General features: G+C 41.3%; 1 protein-coding gene across 1 annotated transcript in view; it reads right to left on the minus strand.

Annotated features, from left to right (window-relative positions):
- The window catches only part of jph3b (junctophilin 3b), a 58,750-nt gene extending 45,642 nt beyond the window's left edge, over window positions 1-13,108 (minus strand). Inside the window, exon 1 of the mRNA XM_084936246.1 lies at window positions 11,282-13,108. Coding sequence (XP_084792372.1) covers window positions 11,282-11,663 — 382 coding nt within the window. The 5' untranslated portion in view covers window positions 11,664-13,108. The remainder of the gene's footprint in view (window positions 1-11,281) is intronic.
- Between the last annotated feature and the right edge of the window lie 9,110 nt (window positions 13,109-22,218).

Here is a 22,218-nt window from a genome sequence, read left to right on the forward strand (position 1 = left end):
GAGTGGAAACCTCTCCCCTCCAGTAGATCCCTTAGACTGCACTAGTCAGTAGGTTAAGGATAAGTTTGCCACATGAAGCTGTCAAGCTATAGGACGTGACAGCGTGCACCACATTTTTACCACTTAAGAAAAGAAAATGACAAGTCTGACTCTGGTAATAGACCCGATATGTCATACATGAAAAGTTTTTTCAATATATTTAGGCCTTCCATAGCACTTGAAACCCTCTCATCAAACATCTTCACAAGATAACTCAATATGTCTGACCATACAAGATTTGAGCTCCTGCTCAGCAGTGGTCTTCCAAGATTCAGTGACAAGTTAGGTAAAGAATCCTCGGTGCACAGCAACGAGCTTTCCCTCAGTTTGGCTACAGTGTGGGAGAGGTTGGAAACGGCTATTTGACAAGGTGGATTGTTTTCTAAGATATTGAGTATGGATTTACATCTTTCAGAGACAAACTCTGAGAGAGTTTGTGAGAGCTACATTCCTGAGTTGCTATACCTGAACAAAACAGGTGAAATAAAGTAAACATGATAAAATCAGGATGTTTTACATTGAAGGTGATCTTTCTCCACTTGCGATGCACTTTTTCAAGTTTCACTACAACTTGGATAATGAACTGGAGAGTGTTTTCAGACACATTGGCATCTTCCAAGCTACAGACAACCATGGAGTTTGCCAAGTGGTCTCCAACATGTCTCTAGATCTGTGTGACTGAAGTTTTATTCAAACTAGCTGAAGTCTAGCAGACAGTGGCTAACAGCCCCCTGTGCTGGCTATTCCCCTAATAATGCATACGTATAAGCTTTAATGAAACTTACATGGGTCAGTACTGTAACGGTTCAACCCCTTATAGCTTATATATCATGAAGGAGGATCATGATGCTTCCAGCCCAGGCAGTTGCTGTTCATATAACACTACACCATCCCAAGTGCTTCTCGGGCAAACTCCATCTACGCAGTTAGTAACGCATCAACAACAGTGCGGGGCAGACTTCCAAGACAGATATTTAGAGTTTCATGATTTAGTCAGCACCATTAATCCTCACTGCAAACATAAAACTTCTCCCGTTACATAAGCTAAAGCCTGCAGATGGGTTGTTGTTTTGGCTTTATAGAAGGCACATAATAGTAATGACCCTAGAAAAAAAAAGATAAACAACAAGTTACTGAAAACTTGTTTTTTATGGGCGTTTTTCACTGAAAATAAAATGTTTTAGTTTAACAGGGAGAATTAAATCTTATGCATCAATCCTCCTAAATAATTTTAGATTTATATTATTCTTATTCTTCTTATTATTATGCTATAAAGTGGAGCAGTCTGTAGTGAGAAAAACTACTGAAGAGAGGCAAAGGGAGAGAGAGCCCTGAGGACGGTGCACGGACACATCGGCTGGGGGAGAAAAACAGCAACTACACAAACAGAAGGAAAGACAGATGGTAACTAAAGACAGGTAGACAAGAAAACCGACAGGCAACAAGCCAAGAAAAAGGGCAGTACAGTCAGGCTGTGCAGGCATGCAGACAAACACACTAAACTGGTCAAATCACTGAACACTGAAAGCAAGGAAAGTCTGTTCAAAGCTAAACCTCTTCCTGCCTAAATCGCTGTGTGGGACTATTATCCGTTTAAGGGATTTTGCTTGGGCCCCTTTTTTCTGTCTGAGTCTTTCAGATTGCAATTTGAGGATTATTCATCTGCTCAGAAATTTCATAAAAAAGGCTCGCGATAACGCGATGACATTCTGATGACCTGCACATTGAAAAAATGCCTACAATTTTCTGTCATTCTGTAACCAGTGTTTTGGTGATAATAGTTTATCCAACTATGAATGGTTTGGCACTTATAAAAAAAACCAAATACCGTCATGTGTCCTTAACCTCAGTCAGTCAGATTTCTTTGTTCCCCATAAAACATTTAGTCTGTTTAACATTCTCATTGTTTGCATCCATGTTCGTCAACTGGTGTTCTTTTGTTCCCCATTTCAGGCTTGCATGATTTGCTTCACAGTCACTGAGTTGGATGTTCTGGGCTGTGAAACAGTCGGTGGGATTTTGTAAGACTTCAGGATCACTTTGCTTTTTTGTTGCATTTATTCATTTGTTGAGACCTTCATGTGGATCAAATTGGCTACATATTTTTTTTTATAAATGCATGTGTACAAATTACTTCCCATTTTCTTGTGCAACCCTTAATCAAATGGAGTTCCACAATCCTGTGCAGAGTTTTCAATGTCGTATACGTATGTGCATCTTTCTTACCAACAGAACACACTTTACTTTCAGAAAGAAATGGTAAAGAAGAAAATGCATGATGTCAACGGCTCAATGAGAAAGAGCATGAAAAAAGTCCTGGCATTCATAAATAAACTAGCAGCATGACGGCGCTCTTACCAGACAAGTAAAAGATTCCTGAAAACCAGTGGAAGAAGAAATACTGAAGGGGATAAGCAGCAAAGATCATAAATAACTCAAAAAAGGAATCTGGAAAGGGATCATGACCTGGCAGCAACACGGGGAAGATGCTTTTCCTTTTACGTCAATACAGCAAATGGGTGACCTCATCAACTGTGCAAACTACCGTGGGATTACAATCCTATCCATACCAGGCAAAGTGCTTAACAGGATCATCTTGCACAGAATAAAGGAATTAGTCATCATTCAGCTCCACTGGGCTTCACAGAGAATAGATCCTGTACTAACCGAGATACTGTGTGACCACCGAGCAAGAATGGACGACAGCTTTCTGCTGTACAATTTAAAGTATTCATCATGAAAGGCAGCTCAAAAACGTGTCCAAAGAAGACGCTGTCAATTTTTACCTTGCTAGCAGCAACTTAGGATTTGGACATTTGGATAACTTGTCAGCCAGTACTATTAAGGTGACCTGGCATTACAGTACAATACCTATCAACAGATGGATGAGAGTATAGTAATTTCATGTTCTCTTTCGTTTTTCCTCCTAAGTTTTCCCTGTCATCTGGTCCATACAAGAAGATGACAGGTATTGAAAACCATTAATCAGTACAAATATAAATACTTCCTGGAAATGACGCGTTGCAAACCTTAACTAAACATGGTGAGATCCCTTTCTTTAATAGCTACAGTTAGATATAAGACTATCAGAATGACAGCACAGAATGATTTACATGGTTAAGAAAAACAACTTCAAAACAGATAACCAAGTCAGGGACACATTTTAGGAGGCAGGCATCTCTTTTCCAAGGTACACACTTTCATGAATGTAAACATAGAGAGTTTACAACAAGGTGAAAATTACTGGTGACACTCAACAACAAGGCCAAATTAGACATTACCAGAAAACATCTAAAATAGCTGCACAACCAAGATTAACTTGTACCCAAATAATAGAAAGACAAAAATATGGAGAGGGAGAGCAACAGCTCACGATCCAGTGCATACCATATTATCTGTCAAATATGGGGGTAAGTATTGTTATGGCATGGGTATCTATGGCTACCAGTGGAAACGGGTCAGCAGTGTTTATTGATGATGTGACTGTGCTATATACTCTGCTCAGATTCAGCCAAATACTGCAAAACTGATCAGACAGTGCTCCACAGAGCAAATGATTAATGACCCAAAGTATACCGCGAGAGCAACCCGAGAGTTTCCTAAGGCGAAGAAATGAGATCTTTCACAGTCACTTGTTCTCAAGCCAACACTGGAGATAAAACTGGATGCAGACAAACAAGCAGACGTTGAAGCCGGCTGCAGTAAATGCCTGGTAGAGCATCTCAAGGGATGAAACACAGCATTTGTTGATGAGTTCTAAATTTCAAACAGGCACTACTGCAAAATATTTTCATCCAAGCGTTGAAAACAATCTTTATACTTAAAGTGGCATTAGTTTCTGCTAAACAATTCCTGATTAGTTAATACTTTAGTTAATTCCTTTAATCATAATCACATCTTGTTGGATTTAAAAATACAAAAAAGCTAATATTTCCCAAAGATGTATGGAGCTAACTATAACTAATACAGATTATTAGTAATAAGGTTACTGCCAACACAGTTTTTTCAGTCAACATATCCAGTTTAGCAGTACTTGGGTCGCCCTTTAGCAAATACAGCAATATTAGACATTTGAATGCTTTTAGCAGTTGGTTGACTTCCTGACTCAAAGAATACTGCTAGAGCAACCCAAGAGTTTCTCAAAGCAAAGAAATTGGATATTCCTCAATGGCCAAGACAGTCACATAATCTCAAACCAATACAGCACGCTTTACAGTTACTGAAGACAAAACTGGAAGGAGAGACCCACGAACAAGCAGCGAGTAAAGGCCTGGCATCACAATGGAAGAAATTCAGCATTTGCTGACGTCTGTGACTTCTAGACTTGCATAACATAATTTTAATTATGTTAGTTTGTCCAATTACTTTTTTAACTTTTTAAACTTCTGGAAATAGGGACTATGCCCAGGAGCTGAAATTAAATTAAAGCAATTAAAGTCAGTAATTCATTCACTTGATTGTTTTATTTAAAATCCACTTTAAAAAGACCACAATTACAACAAAATAACAAAACCAAACAAAGTTTCCCTGTGAAAAAACCCTATGGACCTAACTTTACATTTGGCCTCAGCCATAAATGTAGTAATATTACAGTAAAGGCTGTAAAATGGTGAGATACCTACATGTTTTTTAGTTGCATTGTAGAGCCAGGATTAATCCTTTTAACAGCTTTGCCAGATGGACAATTGAGCTTTGTGACTTATATAATGTTTTTTCTAATCTAACCAAGTAGTTTTGGTACCCAGAACTAATCAAAGAGTGTGTGAATATGAAAGTGAAAAATAAAAGGAAACAACAATGGTGCCACACAACATCTTGAAACAAAACTCAACATTCTAAAAATCACATGGGACAAAGCATACATCATCACTAACCCTCTAGTGACCTTGTTTGGATTTTTTAGGTATTCTCTCTAAAAAGAGGAAATAAAATAACAAAGGATATCAATACTGTGCACTGCAAAAGAACAACTGAAAAATAAATAAATAAGAAAGGTGTCTCACAACTTTAGGGCTTTTATTTTGAAAATAACATGCTTTGCTTTGTCTTATAACCTTCTACCATATTGGAGACCTCCCAGGAATTTATCTTGAGGACTTCCTGCTTTTACAGAAATACAGTTTACATAAATAAAGGTGAGCATGTCAAAAACAATCTATAGCTGCCAGAAATGCTGAAGGCAAAAATGAAAGGAGATGGCCAATCACATTATCTTAGCATTCAGTTAACAAGTTAACTAATGCTATTAAAAACTACCACTAGCAAACCAACATCTGCAACTTTGCTAACAGCAAACCTACCTTGATAATGACATCAAAATAACATGACTGCAATGTTTATTTATCTGTAAACAGCTTTAATCATTCCTTATAATGTTTTAAACCAAAATGCATAACATCTGCTGGTTTCAAATGTTTCTTCATCCAAATGGACAGTCTGAGAATTGCAGGTAAAATACTGGATTCACCTGACTTGCATGACACTTCCTTTGAATTTACTTTCTTTCAAGGCTAAAATAATCAACAGGATAAGCCTCAGAATTTGGGAAAATTCAATATTTCTCTTTTTGATGAGATTTTACAAAACAAAAAAAAATCTTAAAATAAACTAATCATAAAAATAGACAGTAGAAGGACAGAATACATGAAACTAAGTTGAGTCAAATGAGAGGAAAGGGCTGTCTGAATATGCAATTCCTACTTGTGGCTTGTCATAGTCACAAATAAGAGTTCAAACTGTTTGTGAATTGCTTTTCCCTTCCTTTCTTCCACACAGAGGTGAGAAGTGAAGGTTTTCCTGCAAACAGCAGTCCTGAAGCTGACGGGGACTGAGACAACGCTCAGAAGACTTCAGCTGTGCTCACGGTTGTAAGCCTGTTAGGGTTGTCTGAGACCTCGAGCATTATCTTGGCCATGTCTAAGATAATTCTGTGTAATAAGTCCATTATATGCTGGTTACATGCGTTGCTACAGGGCATAAGCTAACTACATGGCTGACTGGGTGATAGAAAGCAGAGTGGCACTCATGGCCGAAGTGATTCCTCCCACACACACTGCAAATATATTCTCTCAAATATATTCTTTTACACATGCTTGTTATTTTTCCTTCAAAACGCATGTCTCACTAATCAGCGAGCCAAAGGAAACAGGTTTTTGATCTCATTTGGCCCACCTATCGTTGCAGGGTGAGTTTAAAACAAGATAAGTGGATTTATTATTTATTATGCGGATTTATTATGCTTACATAACACGGCCAGAGCGAGAATAATTACAGCAGTGATAGCGGCTTTTAGCAGGCTAGCAGGGTGTGTTAATTTAGAACAATTATAATTCAGATTTAGCATATTTACCAACAGCTGGAGGACATGAGGGAGGTTCAGGGATACTTGTGAGCAGCCGCATACCTCGTGTGATTGAGCATCTGCCATGATATGAATGCTCTCGTGCTTTTTCTTGTCTTTTTGACATTTCATATTCACACATTCACAAAGTTGGAAAGGGGAATTTTTAGGTCAGTTTGTACATCTCTGACAATAGCATATTCACCACTACTGCTGTAATCTCTAGCAGTTAGCACTGTTGTACACAGTGACAGCTGTAATCTCTCTTTGTGACTTCAACTCTCACTAAAGTGATTACTGAATCCGTCTACTGCTCTCTTTTCATTTTTCTACTCCACTCCCTCTCTCCTTCTCTCTCTATGTGGTTGGTAATCAGTCAGCTTAGCTCTTCTTCTCAGTAAACAACATTAGCCCGGAAGGCCAAACCAGCCAATCCAGGCTCGGCAGAGCCGGCTGGGCGGCCAATAGCAGCGAGGAACATCAAGTCCCTCGTGACACAGTGACCTGCTGCATGTCAGTGAGCATTGCTATGGAAACCCTACTGTACAGCGCGGCTCAGTGGAAATGCAGCAAAGTGAGGGAGGGAGGAGAGAGGTGGGAGGAGAGGAGAGAGGGATGCTGGCAGACGTGGGAGAGTAACAAAGAGAAAAACTAAACAGCAGCGGTAGAGACGGAGGAGGAGTGTTTCCTAGAAATTTGGCATCAGGTGGAGTTGGAGGGGAAGTGTAGCTGACTCAAATTGCACAGCGTGTTTCAAAAGTATGTAGGCAGCAGAGCATCTTTGAATGCTGTGGCTTCTGGCTCATATTGCTCTGGAGATGACTGAGCTGTGAGTCTGTAAGGCAGATTTTACTGTGAAGCACCCTGCACTGGACCGTATCACAAAACCAATGAAGGAAAATGATTATTTCAGCTTTAAGCTAAACATTTAAAATCACATTTAAGCTGTCTTAATAAGCAACAACAGTTAGACCTGGCGTAGTTTAAGCTCATGTTCATGCTTCATTTAGAAACATAAATGCTTGTGACCACCAGCGCTACCCCTCAGCCTACTAGTAGACACACCTGTGGTATCAATTTCAAACCTCTATCGTCATTCATAAGATTTTCAGAAAACTCTCAAAGACATCCAGGTTTTTTTCGTGGAAATTAACAGCTATGGTATTAATTTTAAACTCCTATATCTTCTTCACAAACTTGGGTGTCCACGTGACACCAATAACCCTTTTATGGCTGAGGGGCAAAAAGGACTGACAAGTGAGTCCCAGGTTTTCTGACACTGTATAAGATTCATGTTCTTTTTTAGACTTTATTAAAGTTTTGCAGTCACATGACTACTAACTATGTGACGTTAACTTGTCCGATATTTTAGACATGTCACAATAATTGTGACAGTGTAGGGTCAAGTCATTCAGGCCCCTTTCACTCAGCCCTGAAAGCAGTGACGCCTCGTCAATCACCGGGTTCTCAGGATAAGTGTTAACAAAAACCTTATTCGATATATAGCAGATTATATATATCATGATTGATAGTAATTTCCTTGGAGATTTACTTTCAAATTAAAAGTTTTTTGACTTCTCTCCCTATTCATGACATGGACACTGTGATGTCAGTTCAGGACGTAGCCTTCGACTGCCGCTCAAATGAAAGGAGAAAAACCTGATGAACAGATTAACTTTGCTGCTTCTGTGAATACTCTCTGTATATTGAGCTGCACTTTATTTTCTGATAGCTTTCATGTTCTCTGAATAGCCTCTACTGTATCTGATTTGCCGAGAAAATACCTGTTGTACAATCACTTATCCAAGTGATTATCCAACTTATCCAAGTGATTGTACAACTTGGATAATGGAAAAAAACGGACTGAACTGTGCTGCATGTCTTCTTCCAAAGTGATGATAAAACAAGTCATTTTTACACATTATTTAGGCAGCATTTGCATTCGAAGAAGTAATTTACACATGTCAATATATGTTTGCATTAGCACAAATTAGAAAATAGGAAAAGGATAGAACGCAAGTAGGAAAAGCTCACATTTCTCTTCACACACAGACCGGACAGCTAGAAAATATCGTTTTTAGGTGCAAACAACTTTTGGGCTCCACCAGCTTCTTCTTGGTTGACGTTCACATTTATCCAGGCTTGGGAGGAACCCTAGGAGTCATACTAGCGTGTTACCCCCTGAGGCTGGGATTTTGTCTCCTCCCAGTTTTGAACTTTTTGTGTGTGAGGCGAATGTGTTCATCACTACACTATGGAGGCGCTGATGCAGGTTTATAATTACAAGTAAAGTCAGGAACACATTCGGCCGCAGCAAGGCAAGATTCATGTTCGCATTTCTTCTTTGGTTACTGAACTATTTATCTTTTTCTGGTTATTGTTTTCTGTTTCTTAAATTCTGCACCAGCATCAATGGTTACTTCCTCTATTAAAACATATTATTACCTCACAGATCTATAAAAAGGACAGATGCATGTTGTTATAATAAGGACACTGTGTACTGTTGGAGCTAGATAACCACGCGTAACTAGGCCAATCTCTGCTGCATTTACTGTATGTGGGTTCAAATGATACAGTTACGCTCCAACATATCCCTCTCTGAAAGGCCCATTTTTGTCTTTCTCTTTCTTTCTTTAATGATCTCACTCGCCTCCTGATTAGAGAGTATCTCTCATAACAATCACGATAATCATCTATCCACCGAGTGAGCCATCTCTCAGTTATCTGTTCATCATATAAGTGATCCATTCATCCATTAATCTGTACATCTGTTGAATCATCTATGCCTCCCTCTGTCAGTCCGTCCATCTGTCTGGTCATCTATCAAGCCGAAATATTCTCCTTTGTACTGAATCAACCCCTAAAACCAGTCTGGTCTGTGGATTTTATCGGGCTGCTCAGGACTGTGTGTGTTTGTGTGTCGTGAAGAGCAGCGTAATGCGGCCTGGTAGTTGTAGAGTTATGTAACAAGGCTTTAGCGGCACGTATGCTACTGTCAGCTCCATACTTACACACATACTACCAGATTTCATGGCTGTGCAGTTTTTGCACATGCATGCAATGTAGTGTATGCAGTCGCACCCACAGCGACCTAAGAGACTCAACATGCAACTGATTTCATTTTCTAGGCAATTGTGATGCAGATTTGGAAGACTTTACAAATGAAAGAAGAATAATCAAATGTATAATTACATGTTTTGCTTTTTCAAACACAGACATATTTCATGCATTTAAGCGACCAACATTTCATCTGGTGTCCCTAGCAGATTGATGGATGCTTTTGGGTGTTCGGCACAAATAGTGTGCTGATATTGGCTGTATTTGTAGTCATGCTAGTGGCTCTTATGATTATCATTTTATCATAAAATTAAATATTTCGACACCTATTGGATGGAATAGCATCGAACTGTGAATGTATTTATGGGCTCCACAGATTTACTATGATAGTTTTTATTCCTTGGATCAAAATTCCAATTAAAAAGTATTTTAATATAGTTATTCTGGTCAAACTGGGGGGAGATAAGCCATATGCCACTGGGTTTATTGCTAATCAGTAAATTATAGCATGTTAACATGCTAATAAAGAATGATAAACAATATAAACGTTACATTTCCCTTGTCATAAAGATATCAGGATGCTGACTTTCGTATTTATTGCAGCATGTGACTGACTAACATGACTGTAGATGCGTAGGGCCAGTTTTAATAAGCAGGGGAAATTACTGTAATGGCTTAAAGTGGAGGGGGGAAAGCACCAGCGGGAGTGGAATACTAATAATGTGCACACTGATGAACAGTTAGTTTATTTTTGTGCTAACCAACAATTCTCAATCTGGAACGCTGCTGCCACCAAGGCTGTATGGTAACTGCACACTATTTGGAAATCACAAGACTGACCTCCAATCAGTTCCCAACTTTTAATTTACTTTCTGATTGTTACTTTTCCTGGATAAACATTATTCACTGTCCGTGGTCCTGAAACAGGAAAAAAAAGAACAGTGGGAAAGATTTCATGTATTGTTTTGGGACTTTTTTCTGGCTTCAGGGGTAAAATTAAGCCTTAAAACGTCTGAAAATAAGACATTTTAAACGCTTGCTTAATCTCCTGAAAAGAAACACTAAAAATATAAGATTTACGAGTAGTTTTGGTGCATCTGGTATAACAGAAAAACATGCATTAGCAATCTATCTTTTCTGATAGCACTTTCCTCCAGCAATTCAAGCCCATTAATACAAGTAGAGAAAATATCCCTCCCTATAAAAGCAAATACTGCAGCCAGGTCAAGTGCAAGATGGATTAAAAACTTCTGTCCTATACAAACTAGTTCAAATTTTAGGTAACTAGGAAGTTATGAAAAAGTGCACAAATGCAATGTCTGTCCTCTGTTCAGCAATGTTTTTGGGGCTTGTTACTTGGGAGCTGATGTCCTCTTCCATCCCTCTAACCTTTCACTCATCCCTTAAGACTGCGTGGCCTGAATTGAAGGACTCTAAATACACAGAGTGTCCTCAGCAGCTGAATTGAAAGTTGAGGGTTGGGAGGACACGAGGAAGAGGAGGAGAAAGACAGAGAAAGGAGGAATCAGAGACAGAAAATGAGAGCAAGTACATTTTCAAAAGCTGTCCTGGCGCAACCTCTTGCCTCAGCATGAGCATGTGTGTGTGTTAACAAGGCGTGACAGAAGAAAGGATGACCCTAGAAAACCTTTAGAAAAGTTCCTCCTACTGTGCATCTGCTCTCAGCCTGTCAATCATCAACCAGTAAGAGGCTGTTTTCACAGAGGACAGTTGTCAAATATCGCTCATTGACAGGAACTGAGTGGTGTGCCTTCTGCCACACACAAACCAACTCCCAAAACACCCACAATGCATCTGTCCTTCTGTATCTCCTATAGTTCTTACCTCCATCCGAGTACGTCTCTGTTCCGTATCCGTCCTGCAGGCCGTTGTTCCACGTCCCTTCGTACTTCCCGCTTGTCCCCGTGCTCTCCCGCACGCCATAGCGTCCTTTAAAGCCATTCGTCCACTCGCCTTTGTACACCCAGCGGCCTTTATTCTCAACGCCCACACCGTGTCTCTTGCCCTGAGCCCAGGTGCCCTGGTAGGTGTTCCCGCTGGGCCACGTGTAGACACCCAGCAGTTCAAACCCATGGGCCCAGGAGCCGCAGTACTCGCCCTGGCCTTTGGGTCCAGTGCAGATCCCGTGACCGTGCGCCTTGCCCTCCTCCCACCCTCCGCAGTATGACCCCCCATCGTCAAAGTTGAACCTGCCGCCAGTGGACATGCATGAAACAGGTCTTGGCAATTCCCCTGAAGCCTCGACAAAAAGAAAAAGAAAAGAAAAGAAAAAAGAAGGAAGGAAAAAGGACAGGTTGGTGCTAGAACCAATCCATGGAGCGGAGTTTGGAGGTTGGTGAGGGTAGGGGTAAGGAGGTGAAGGAGGGAGTGGGAGGGAGTGAACTCCCACACAAATCAAGATAGGCCACTTTCAGTTTCCCACTAGCTTGGTGTGGAAGAATTGGAAATGAGGTGGACTAAAAAAAAAACAAACAAAAAAAAAAAAACGTGGCCCCTCACAGCTGTGTCAGGGCTCTCCCGGCCTGTTGGGGAAAGGTAGCAGGTTGCTGTTCACTCCATCCTCTTGGTGGGATCTTTGTAGCTTTGGCTAGCACTTTCCAGCTTCTCTGTGGCCTTTCCAGGTGAGAGAGGAGGAGAGTAGGGCCAGAGCTGCCATAATTCTCCCTCAGCAGAAGTTTAATCCATGAGGCAGCTCCACCGGCCTGCCATCGGCCTGCCTACACAGTCTACGACACAAACGCAGAACTCTTCCTCCTACTCTCTCGCCTGCCTTCCGCTCAGGCCCACTCAATCTGCCACCTCCTACCTGATGATGCCTCCACCTCTCTGGGGTGTAGAGCCGAGAAGTTTCCCCGGTGGCAGCCCTTCAAACCTCCGAGCCTCCAGCATAGACGCCACCCTGATCAGCACCGAGGCTTCAGCTGGAGCGGTGACATGATATCTGACAAAAGAAAAAAAAAACAAAAAGGAAAAAAAAAAAAAGATTCTCCTCCTCAGATTTTTCTTTTTCTCCAAGTCTGTTGTTGACGATCAGACAAAAATATTTAAAGTGAGACTCTGTGGCTCACACCAGACTTCGTTCTCAGCTTTAACACACACACATATACTGCGCTTTGCTGCACAGCCAGGGATCGCACACATGCATAGAGAGGGAGAGAGACAGAAATAATGGGAAAAACACAGAATGTAATCTGCTCGGCTGCCTGTTTCGTCTGTCCTGTGGTGCCGGAGAGCAGCAATGCAGTCTCCTGCCTTATGCACGCATACACTATATGCAGGCACACACACATATGCACACACACTCCTTCTGACAGAAAGTGCGCACACACAGACAATGAAAATAAATAACTGAACTGATTAATTTCTCTTCTTCTATTCCCCGTCTTCCTCTCTCTCTCAGTCTGTCTGTAGGTCTTTAATCCACTGCGTCCATAAGTGGTTTATCCTCTGCGTGGGCTGCCTTCAGATTGCCTGTTTGATGAAATACCATCCATCTATATGATCCTGTTAAGGTGTGCTCTGTCCTCTTCAGCATCGCCTGCTCATCTCCATGTTTCCCTATGGAGTGCCGGCTGACGCACAGCCTGCCTGCCTGCTGCCTTGGTCTTACAATCTCTTCTCCTCCTACGGCTGGATCTCTGTAGCTCTCTCTCTCTCTCTCTCTCTCTCGCTCTCTCTCAGAAAATCTGCTCATTAGAGAGGACTGTTCCAATGCAGCCACAACCCCCCTCCTTCCCTGCTCAATAGCACAATCCAGTTCTTAAAGAGATAGAAACGCCACACACAACTTTCTATTGCCACCCTCATCTGTAGCTTTATTTTTTAGACCGTTTATCATTATCTCGGCTTATCTCTAATTTTATTGGCCTGAATACACAAGGGCTGGATGATGATACTGATTCTAAAAGTCCTGAGGATGGTTTATTCCATGTCATTAACTTTTTGTCTACTGGGTAGTTTCTGTTTGCCTTGTTTGTCCTTTGTGGTCTCTCTTTCATCCCCCAAAGATTCATGCCAAAATTAATCCCCCTCCCTGATCTCAGTGCTCTTCCTGTTAAATGGGAGCTCTTCCTTCCCACTGTTGCCAAGTAATCGCTCACAGGGGATTAGATTGTTGGGGTTTTCTCTCTAACACTGCAGGCTCTGTAGAATATAGCCTTGAAGAAATAATCATTAATCCATCGATTGTCTTAACTGTTTATCCAAATGAAGCTTATGCTTAAGTGCAATAAGGAAGTTTTGTATTTACTAATCTGTCTGCTTTTTATGGTGTTTGGTTGCTAGTCTGTTCTTTACATCACTTCCACTTCTCTACACTGTAGAGATGGATGGTATTTCATCAAAGAGGCAATCTGAAGGCAGCCCACGCAGAGGATAAACCACTTATGGATGCAGTGGATCAAAGACCTACAGGGCTCGTGGCTCAAGAGTTGGGTGTTTGCCTTGTAATCGGAAGGTTGCCGGTTCGAGCCCCGGCTTGGACAGTCTCGGTCTTTGTGTTCTTGGGCAAGACACTTCACCCGTTACCTTCTGGTGGTGGTCAGAGGGCCTGGCAGCCTCGCCTCTGTCAGTGTGCCCCAGGGTGGATGTGGCTACAATGTAGCTTGCCATCACCAGTGTGTGAATGGGTGGATGACTGAATGTGTAAAGCACTTTGGGGTCCTTAGGGACTATTTAAGTGCTATACAAATACATGCCATTTACACAGCAGAACTCAATTCTGACATTATCGCTCTAGCCCAGCCCTGGTTCTTCAAGCTAATCAGCCTCCACTCTGCATACTTTAAATCATACTGCTCATCTTTGATTCTCACTTGTGGCGCAACCCACCTCCGCCTAAACACAAGTCACTCAGTGCTCCATCTTATCTTCTTCCCCACCGGTGCCTAGACTCTGATTATCCTTCCCTAATTCCGATCACTGCTGCGACTGTGTTCTGCTGTGATGGGCCATCAGAGGCTTATAGCCAAATAGCATTGTCTGTATATCAATAAATTTTCAGCTTCTTCTAAGGATCTCTCCTTATTGGACAAATAGTTACGTGGGCTGGAGCCTATCACACCTAATCCCAGAAGTTTCATTCAGTTCATCTGGACACGAGTTCAGTCTCACTTGACAGCAGATTCCACAACCTTATAAAAACGCATAGCTCCCTAATGATCAACACCAGCACCCCTGCATAGCAATAAGTCATGAGATCAGATTCAAGATCACTGATATGCAAAGTTGTCATTGCCATTAATCACTGGCCATGTGCGCTATACAAAGACAATTGATGAATGGCTGCAATCAAACCATAGTTAGATGTTCAAAGATGTACTCTTAGGTCCACTCTTCAATTCAAAGATGATTGTTTGCTTATTACATAAACGGCCTGCTTGCCCTGGGGTGGACTAATTTCTGGTGTAGCATGTTTTGGGGCTTATAAACCACAGAGATCGAGCCTTTTAAAAATACACCCAGCTGACAGATACAGGATCACAGATATGGTTTTCACTCAGGCAGTTTTTTTCCTTTTTCTTCTGTCTTGGATCTCCTGGAGCTTTCTTTAGGTGTCTTCTCTACTTTGACAAATGCTCAGCTGGGATAACCAAATTTACCCAGATCATCTTTGATATGGTGTTCTTCTGCTTCCTTGGCAACTGTGTCTTTGGGGACAGTGTTTGCTCAGTGTTGCATTTTTTTTAATGACACATAATTAGTGCTCCAGTGGATAATGAGAGTCAGACCTTAAATATTGAGCCACATGTTTTGGTTCACAGTTTTAATCAACTTTCAACTACCCACAATTACCAATGGTAATTCCCACCTATCATAGGGCTAAGGTTGGTGTACATCCTGTACAGGTTATGATCCGTAGCTGGGCTAACACAAAGACATACGACTCCACACTCTCAGGCTTACACATGCAGCCAATTTGTCATTTAACTTAAACCGCAAACCTTTGGACTGTGAGAGGAAGCTAGCGTACCAGCAACAGGTTGCGCTTCCAAGAAATGCGCTAGAGCAGCGGTCCCCAACCCCCGGGCCTCGGACCGGTACCGGTCCGTGAGTCGTTTGGTACCAGGCCGCGAGAGTTGAGGCTCAGGTGTGAAATGTATGGTTTTCAGGGTTTTTATCGGTTTTCAGCGTTATTTTGTTATCGTTTTTATCGTTTACTCGGTTTTCCTGGGTCTTTTCACGTGTGTTATGAATACATTTTTTTTCGGTACCGGTACTAGTTTTATTTTGTTGTATTTATCCGCGACACCTTAAAGGCCGGTCCGTGAAAATACTGTCGGGCATAAACCGGTCCGTGGCGCAAAAAAGGTTGGGGACCGCTGTGCTAGAGATTTGAAAACAGATTTCAAGTAAATTTGTCGTCACGACCAATACAAATGCTGTCACATGGACTTAAAATCTATTCAAAGTTAACTGTAAGAACACAACCAGGTGGATTTGGATGTGTTGTGTGGTTGTTGGCATAAAGATGCACAGGTGTGAAGCGTTAAGATGATGGTGCCATCACTGGGGATTTCACCCAGGAAAAGTGTTTCTCTGTGGGCTTAATGAGAAATTAAAGCTGTCTTGTTCCATGTTTGAATAAATCGGCAGACTCTTTTTATTCCTCACATGTCCACCACGTCTTCTGTGATGCTTCTGTATACTGCATGATTATGTTCAGCCCTTTGTATATTGCCTTGGTGTTGGATCTGTCACTAAGCTGGAATGTAATCTGTTTCAATGGGAGCGCTGGGAGCATCCCATTATTGTTTTCTATTATTAGCATTTTTCATTTTTGTCATTTTAATTTCCTGCCTTTTCTTTATTTTTACAGACAGGTCGGCAGTAATCTCTCGATGCTGCCTGAGCCGTGTGCCAAACTTGCAATATGCCGCATATCCTGTCTTCTATGTGCCTTTAAAGGCGGTTGTGGCTCAGGAGGAAGAGGGTGGGTGTCTACTGTTAAGAAAGAGGGTGGTCCAAGCTCTGGCTCCTTCAATCTAGATGTTGAAGTATCTCTAAAGATGCCAAACCCTGAGATGCCCTGGATGCATCCATCAGAGTGTGAGTGTGTGAAGGTTAGGTTAAAAAGTGCCTAGGCATAGAAAAAAAAAGCCAGGGATGTGTATGTATTCTATAATCGATTTCAGTTTCTGCTCCATTTCTGTTGCAGATGTTAACATAAACAGCTCAAATTAATAATGCCTTAAGAAATCTGGAAATCTGCAGAGGAGTAATCAATTTCAGGCTCTCATTTTGCTCATATGTTTATCATCATAAAGCAACATCTAATCAAATCTATCATAATGCAATCTCTTGAAGTAATGAATAACTCAGTGATGCATTACAGTTATTACTTTTTTCTTAAAAAAGGATTCCAATTTAAAATGATGGAATTCGATTAATCTACCCTTAATAATATCAGTAATGCTCACTAGCACCTACAGAGGCGTCATGCTGGGTTCAGAAGAATCCGGTTTACTCTGTAGCAGCAGACACAGACTAATTAATGTGAAACACAGTGTCATTTAATTATTTCATTTAAGCATTGTGTGCTTAGCTAGAGTGCTTTTCTTAGTCTCTGATATGCAAACATGTGTGGACCTGCAGTTGAAGCTGGAGCTTCTGAAGAACTTCAATGTACTGCTTGCATATATAAAACATGGATGTGGCCATTGATTGGTTTTGGAGCCATAAGCTTTCAACATCATTATAGCTGTTAATTTCCTGGAGCCAGAAGTAACCATATGTATTGCTGAAAGAGTGGAGTGCTAAGTTATACACTAATACTAGTTAGCTCAGTTAGCAAACACACAGACACTCATATCTGCTAATTATTGATACTCAAAAAACTAATGAAATAAGTTTAATTTTACTCATTAAACTGAAGCACAATGTCCTTGGACAGACTGGACCACACAACAGGCCGTTAGAAATCCTCCAAAAGACACCAGTAGCACAAGCACAGCATAGAGGGAGATTGGTGGCTAGCTAAATAGCAGAGCAGATTGACTACAGCTCTCACTATTGGGATACCCATAAATAAGACCCAATATCCAGGTGGATGAGCTATAAATAAAACTAGAGGAATACACTTTGGGTTATTTCATTTTTGGCTTAATTTCCTCAGTTCCTGTGGTTTTCTCGTGGTCTTCACTGAGGCTAAGCTAACTGCTGCAGGATGGACTAGAGATGTGGTTTTACCTTTTTTTTTTTTTTTTCTTGTGTTTTTGGGCGGGGGCATATTAAATGCTAAAAATATGAGATGTTTGTGTGCAATGGCATGTAAAGTACCAAGAAAAGCATTACTTTGTGCTTCTCAGTAATCTGTAATATTTATGGGTGCCTTGCACGAAGTGCTGTACCAACTTTGGCCACTCCAAAGAGTTGTATGGCGTTATTTTTGTGCCACTATTCTGAGCGCACATAAAAAAAATTTGCAGGTGCAAGTGTTGCATTTATTTTGAGCAAAGAAAAGCTAAATTTGAGTGAACAAAATTCATTGCTGCGTGCAAAAAAATTTATTTCCGTGTTTGCTATTATCCATACACACACAATATCAGCCGCTCTCGCTCAGTTTTTGCATTTGCGCTCGCTCGCAATGTGTTGCTTTCGCTCTCAACATTTCTGCCTGTGCGCGCTCAACTCTTTCTGTACACCGTTATATTTGTGCCACAAAACCAGCCAATCACAGACTTGGATGCAAAAAATCTGATTGGCTGTTTTGGTCTCCAACCAGCTCGAAATGACAAAACGCAATATCCTATTGTACTATTGTGTGTGTGTATGGATAATAGCAAACACTGAAATACATTTTTTGCACGCAGCAATGAATTTTGTTCACTCAAATTTAGCTTTTCTTCGCTCAAAACAAATTTCTCCTCAAAATGCAACACTTGCACCTGCAAATTTTCTTTTTACGTGCGCTCAGAATAGTGGCACAAAAATAACGCCATAGAGTTGCGTCTCCGAGTTTGGTTCCAGCGGGATTCAACTTCTTCTCTGTGATGTTGCAGCCAAGACAGCTGGGGCTACGCTCCACTTGGCCATGTCTTTGTGTCACTTGTTACATAACATCACACTCAGGGTGAGGAAAGCGATTTCAATGGAGCATAAGCAGCTCACGAGGCAAGAGGTATGAACCACTGAACCTGCTGACATCTGAAAGGCTGCAGGTAGAGGAGCTGCTCTCAAAAACTTAAATTCTTTGAAAACCATAAAACACTGGCAGACACTACAGAGCCTTTTCTACTTTAGATTCAGTTCTAACAAACCATGTAAAAATTGTTCTTTGCTGGCTTTTTTGCTGACTCGTCCACTATGCTGGCTGGGGTTTGAAGCGCTGTTCTTTCTGCCCTGTGTGATTTCTGCCTCAAGTGTACCTCAGCGAACTTAACACCTCCAAGTGGATGTAATGTTTAATGCCAGTGTGGCTCATTTTCAATGTGGGATGCAAAACATAATACATTCACACCTCCTATGTCTCTCACTTTCTCCAACAAGACTTATCGCGTCCTCCTTTCCCATTCACTTTCTTCACACTGCTGTCCTTTTGCTGTTGTTGTCTTTGTCCTTCCGCATGGCAGTGTCTATGAGAGCTAAGCCAATTCTAACCCAGATTATGGTAATAAAATCATTGAGGGTAGGGATTAAGGCTTAGGCCTCTAAACACAGCAGACAGAGAGACAAAGGTGGGGGAAGGCTGAAGGTGAGCAGGTGAGCGGGCAACAGAGTGAGACTGGGTTAGTGTGATTTCCTGACCACAACAAACGGATTAGGATTTAGAGAAGTTGGAAGCAAAAGAGTAACGAAGGTTCACAAATCCTTGACATCATTTGAACAGATTCAATTACAGCACTGGCTTAATCACGGATAATGTCATTGGGTGAGGAGAGGAGGAAGACTGAGTGAATGAAGAGGAGCCCTGAATAAAAGTGGCACTCAGACGGTGAGGGGTGGAGGTTGGCCACTTCAACTCCAAACTTGGAGTACAAACAGGGTTCACATTAACTGCAAATTAATTAATCAAAGCAAGACAGCAGATATTCATATTTTGTTATCTTTATATGCAGGTTGATGTAAGCATAATTTAGCTAAGTCCACAAGGCCCCACCAGCTAATTCACTCATTTAAAAAAATGTGGGACAAAGTGGGAAATGTCAGCAATGCTGAGCGGTAATCTTAAATTTTTATGTTAAATAATAGTTTATCCAGGAGTGTATCCACAGACTGTCACACCTTTGTTCAGCCATATCTGACAATTTTACAAATTTTTATGCAGTTGTGATACAAATATACTAAACACCATATTTTCGGTCTGTGCAAAACTGCAAAAAAGGCAAAAACTTTCTCCCCGAATATACTGCCGCTTATCTTTCTTTGTGGTACTTTCCATCATATTTAACTAAATCTGCAAAGCTTAACGTTACCTGAGTATGTTATTAGACAGGTTAACCTTCCTCTTCCTAATAATAAATGCCTTCCGTCCATACTCACTGGTTAAAAGCCAGATTTTAGAAAAGAGCTTGTGCTGCATAACCATTCATAATGTGGGACATTACCTCAGGATAATGTGGGACAGAGGAGAAGGAACACAAATGGTGTGGAGTCCCACACAAAGGAGGACATCTGGTCACTCTAGCTCCAGCCACATTTAAAGTTCTCATTTTATTTATTTCCAACTCATTATTTTTATTCTAGCTTAGCAAGACTCGGGGTTCAAGATAACACCCCAGATTTAAGCCAGCTTTGTGGTGATTGGCTGCTCCTCACAATCAGAAGGGTTTAATAGCAGGTGGGTGGAGCTTCTGTGCTCAGATGGCCATATTAGGGATATCTGTTGTCACTGACACCATAAAGATTCAAGAATAGAAAAACTAGCTGACCTTATTATTTAAAACTGTGAAGCCGTAATAATCTAAAACATAATTTGAAGAATTATGTAAATTCAATTTGTAGCTTCAAAAGAAGCAAACCACAACAAATTACAGTTTTTAAAAAAATCTATTGCAGTCAGTGTGCAGTTGCAGCGCCTGTATGAAAACGGCTTTGGCGAGCATGGTTTCACTCATGTGTGTCAGAGTTATAGTGTGAATTATGACTCCTTAAATGCTCCAGGGATATAAATGTCAGCCATTAGGAATGTCAGAGGCCAGTTCCTCCATACTGGCTCAGACATTGATGGCAAAGTAAAGAAACCCACATCTGTCTCTAAACCTGTTTCTCCTCGCTGTTAGGCAGCCTCATCCAGCAGCTCACTGTTTGCTCACAATCTGCTCAGTACATACAGTGGGTGATATCTCCAAGCAATCAATAAGAGTGCTCCTCTGCGTGGTCAATCATTACACAAGTGTGCATTTTTGAAACGACTGAATGAAAACCCTGCACGTCTATTTTTGCAATTTAATGTACAGCGAGGACAGAAATGGCCAGAAATATCCCTCTGCCTCGAACTGATGCACTCACATTCTACAAGTTTCTGTCTTTCTCGCGCACACTCACGGCTGACGTATCTCTGACGACTGCACGCTACGTGCCCCCCACGTCAGCAGCACACCCCAAAAAAATCTCTTAAGTTATTTATAAAATCTTTTTTTGTACCGCAGTTGAAATAAAAAAAAAGAGGGGTGGGTGGGGGGTGGGGTCGCACTAGGGGAGAGGGTGAACGAGAGGAAGGCAGCCATCTCCTCTTCTATTATTCATCAGCCTCTTCTCATTCCTTGTTTGCTATGCTGACGGAGGATAAAATAGGTCACCCAGGGATAGGCTGGTGCTCACACGGTGACTGATGTCTTTCCTGACATCGTGCACTTGCCCTCTCATCCTTCCCTGCATGCCTCACTCCTCTTTCCTTTTGCCATCTTCCTGTAAAACACTCCGGCTTTCTCTCCACCTTTCCCTGCTCCTCCTCCTCAAATGCAGTTATTCCCCGGCTCAGCTGAGCTTGTTTGCTTTTCCCAGTCAAAGCGAGAGAAAGAAAATTTGTTGCCAACAGCCATCTGCAGAGGGCACACCAACCCAATTATGACTTTGGAATAAAAGGAATGAATGATGCTGCGTGAAAGTCCATGGAAATGGCACAAAAAGCCTCTTTATATCTCAAGCTTGATGTTCTAGTTTTTGTTTTTGTTTTTCTTAAATAAAAAAAACCAAAACAACAAAAACCTTATAAATATTATAATGCAAATAATGTTCTCCACCTGTTTCACTGACTGCACTGACACAGATGTCCACCAGATGGGATCAAATCCAAGAAACGCACAAGCACATGATAGAGTGGTGGTACAGAGGAACACGCATTTGTTCAAGTTAACTTGAAATCTCTTCTGTTTTCAAAGCAGGCTCCCATTTATTAAAAACTGAACGAAAACTGAGGACTCACAAGAGGAAAATAAATTGGAGACCATTTATCTGACATTCAAGAGTGGGACCACACCTCATACTCACCACTTCCCTGTCCATACAGAGCTCCCCACAGAACACTATAAGCCGTTTGTTCCCGTTTTCTTACCCCTCCCTCCCTCTCTCAGTTCATTCACTTCTCATTAGTACATGGGGATCTGCCCATCCTGGGAACCGCCACCTTTCCCCTCTGAGGCCTTCTCCAAACAGCAGCTTCATTTCATGCTCAGTCCATTGTCATCATCAACTAGAAATGGCAAACCTACATGAGGACGTGGTCCCAGCAAGTGAAACACAAAATAAATGATGCAGTGTATTTAAAGATGATTTTTTTTTTTTTAATTTACATTAACCACACATCACACGACAGTAGTTTG

Source organism: Perissodus microlepis, chromosome 7 (assembly GCF_051167445.1).
Source record: "Perissodus microlepis isolate ML-2025 ecotype Zambia chromosome 7, ASM5116744v1, whole genome shotgun sequence".
Classification (NCBI taxonomy): domain Eukaryota; kingdom Metazoa; phylum Chordata; class Actinopteri; order Cichliformes; family Cichlidae; genus Perissodus; species Perissodus microlepis.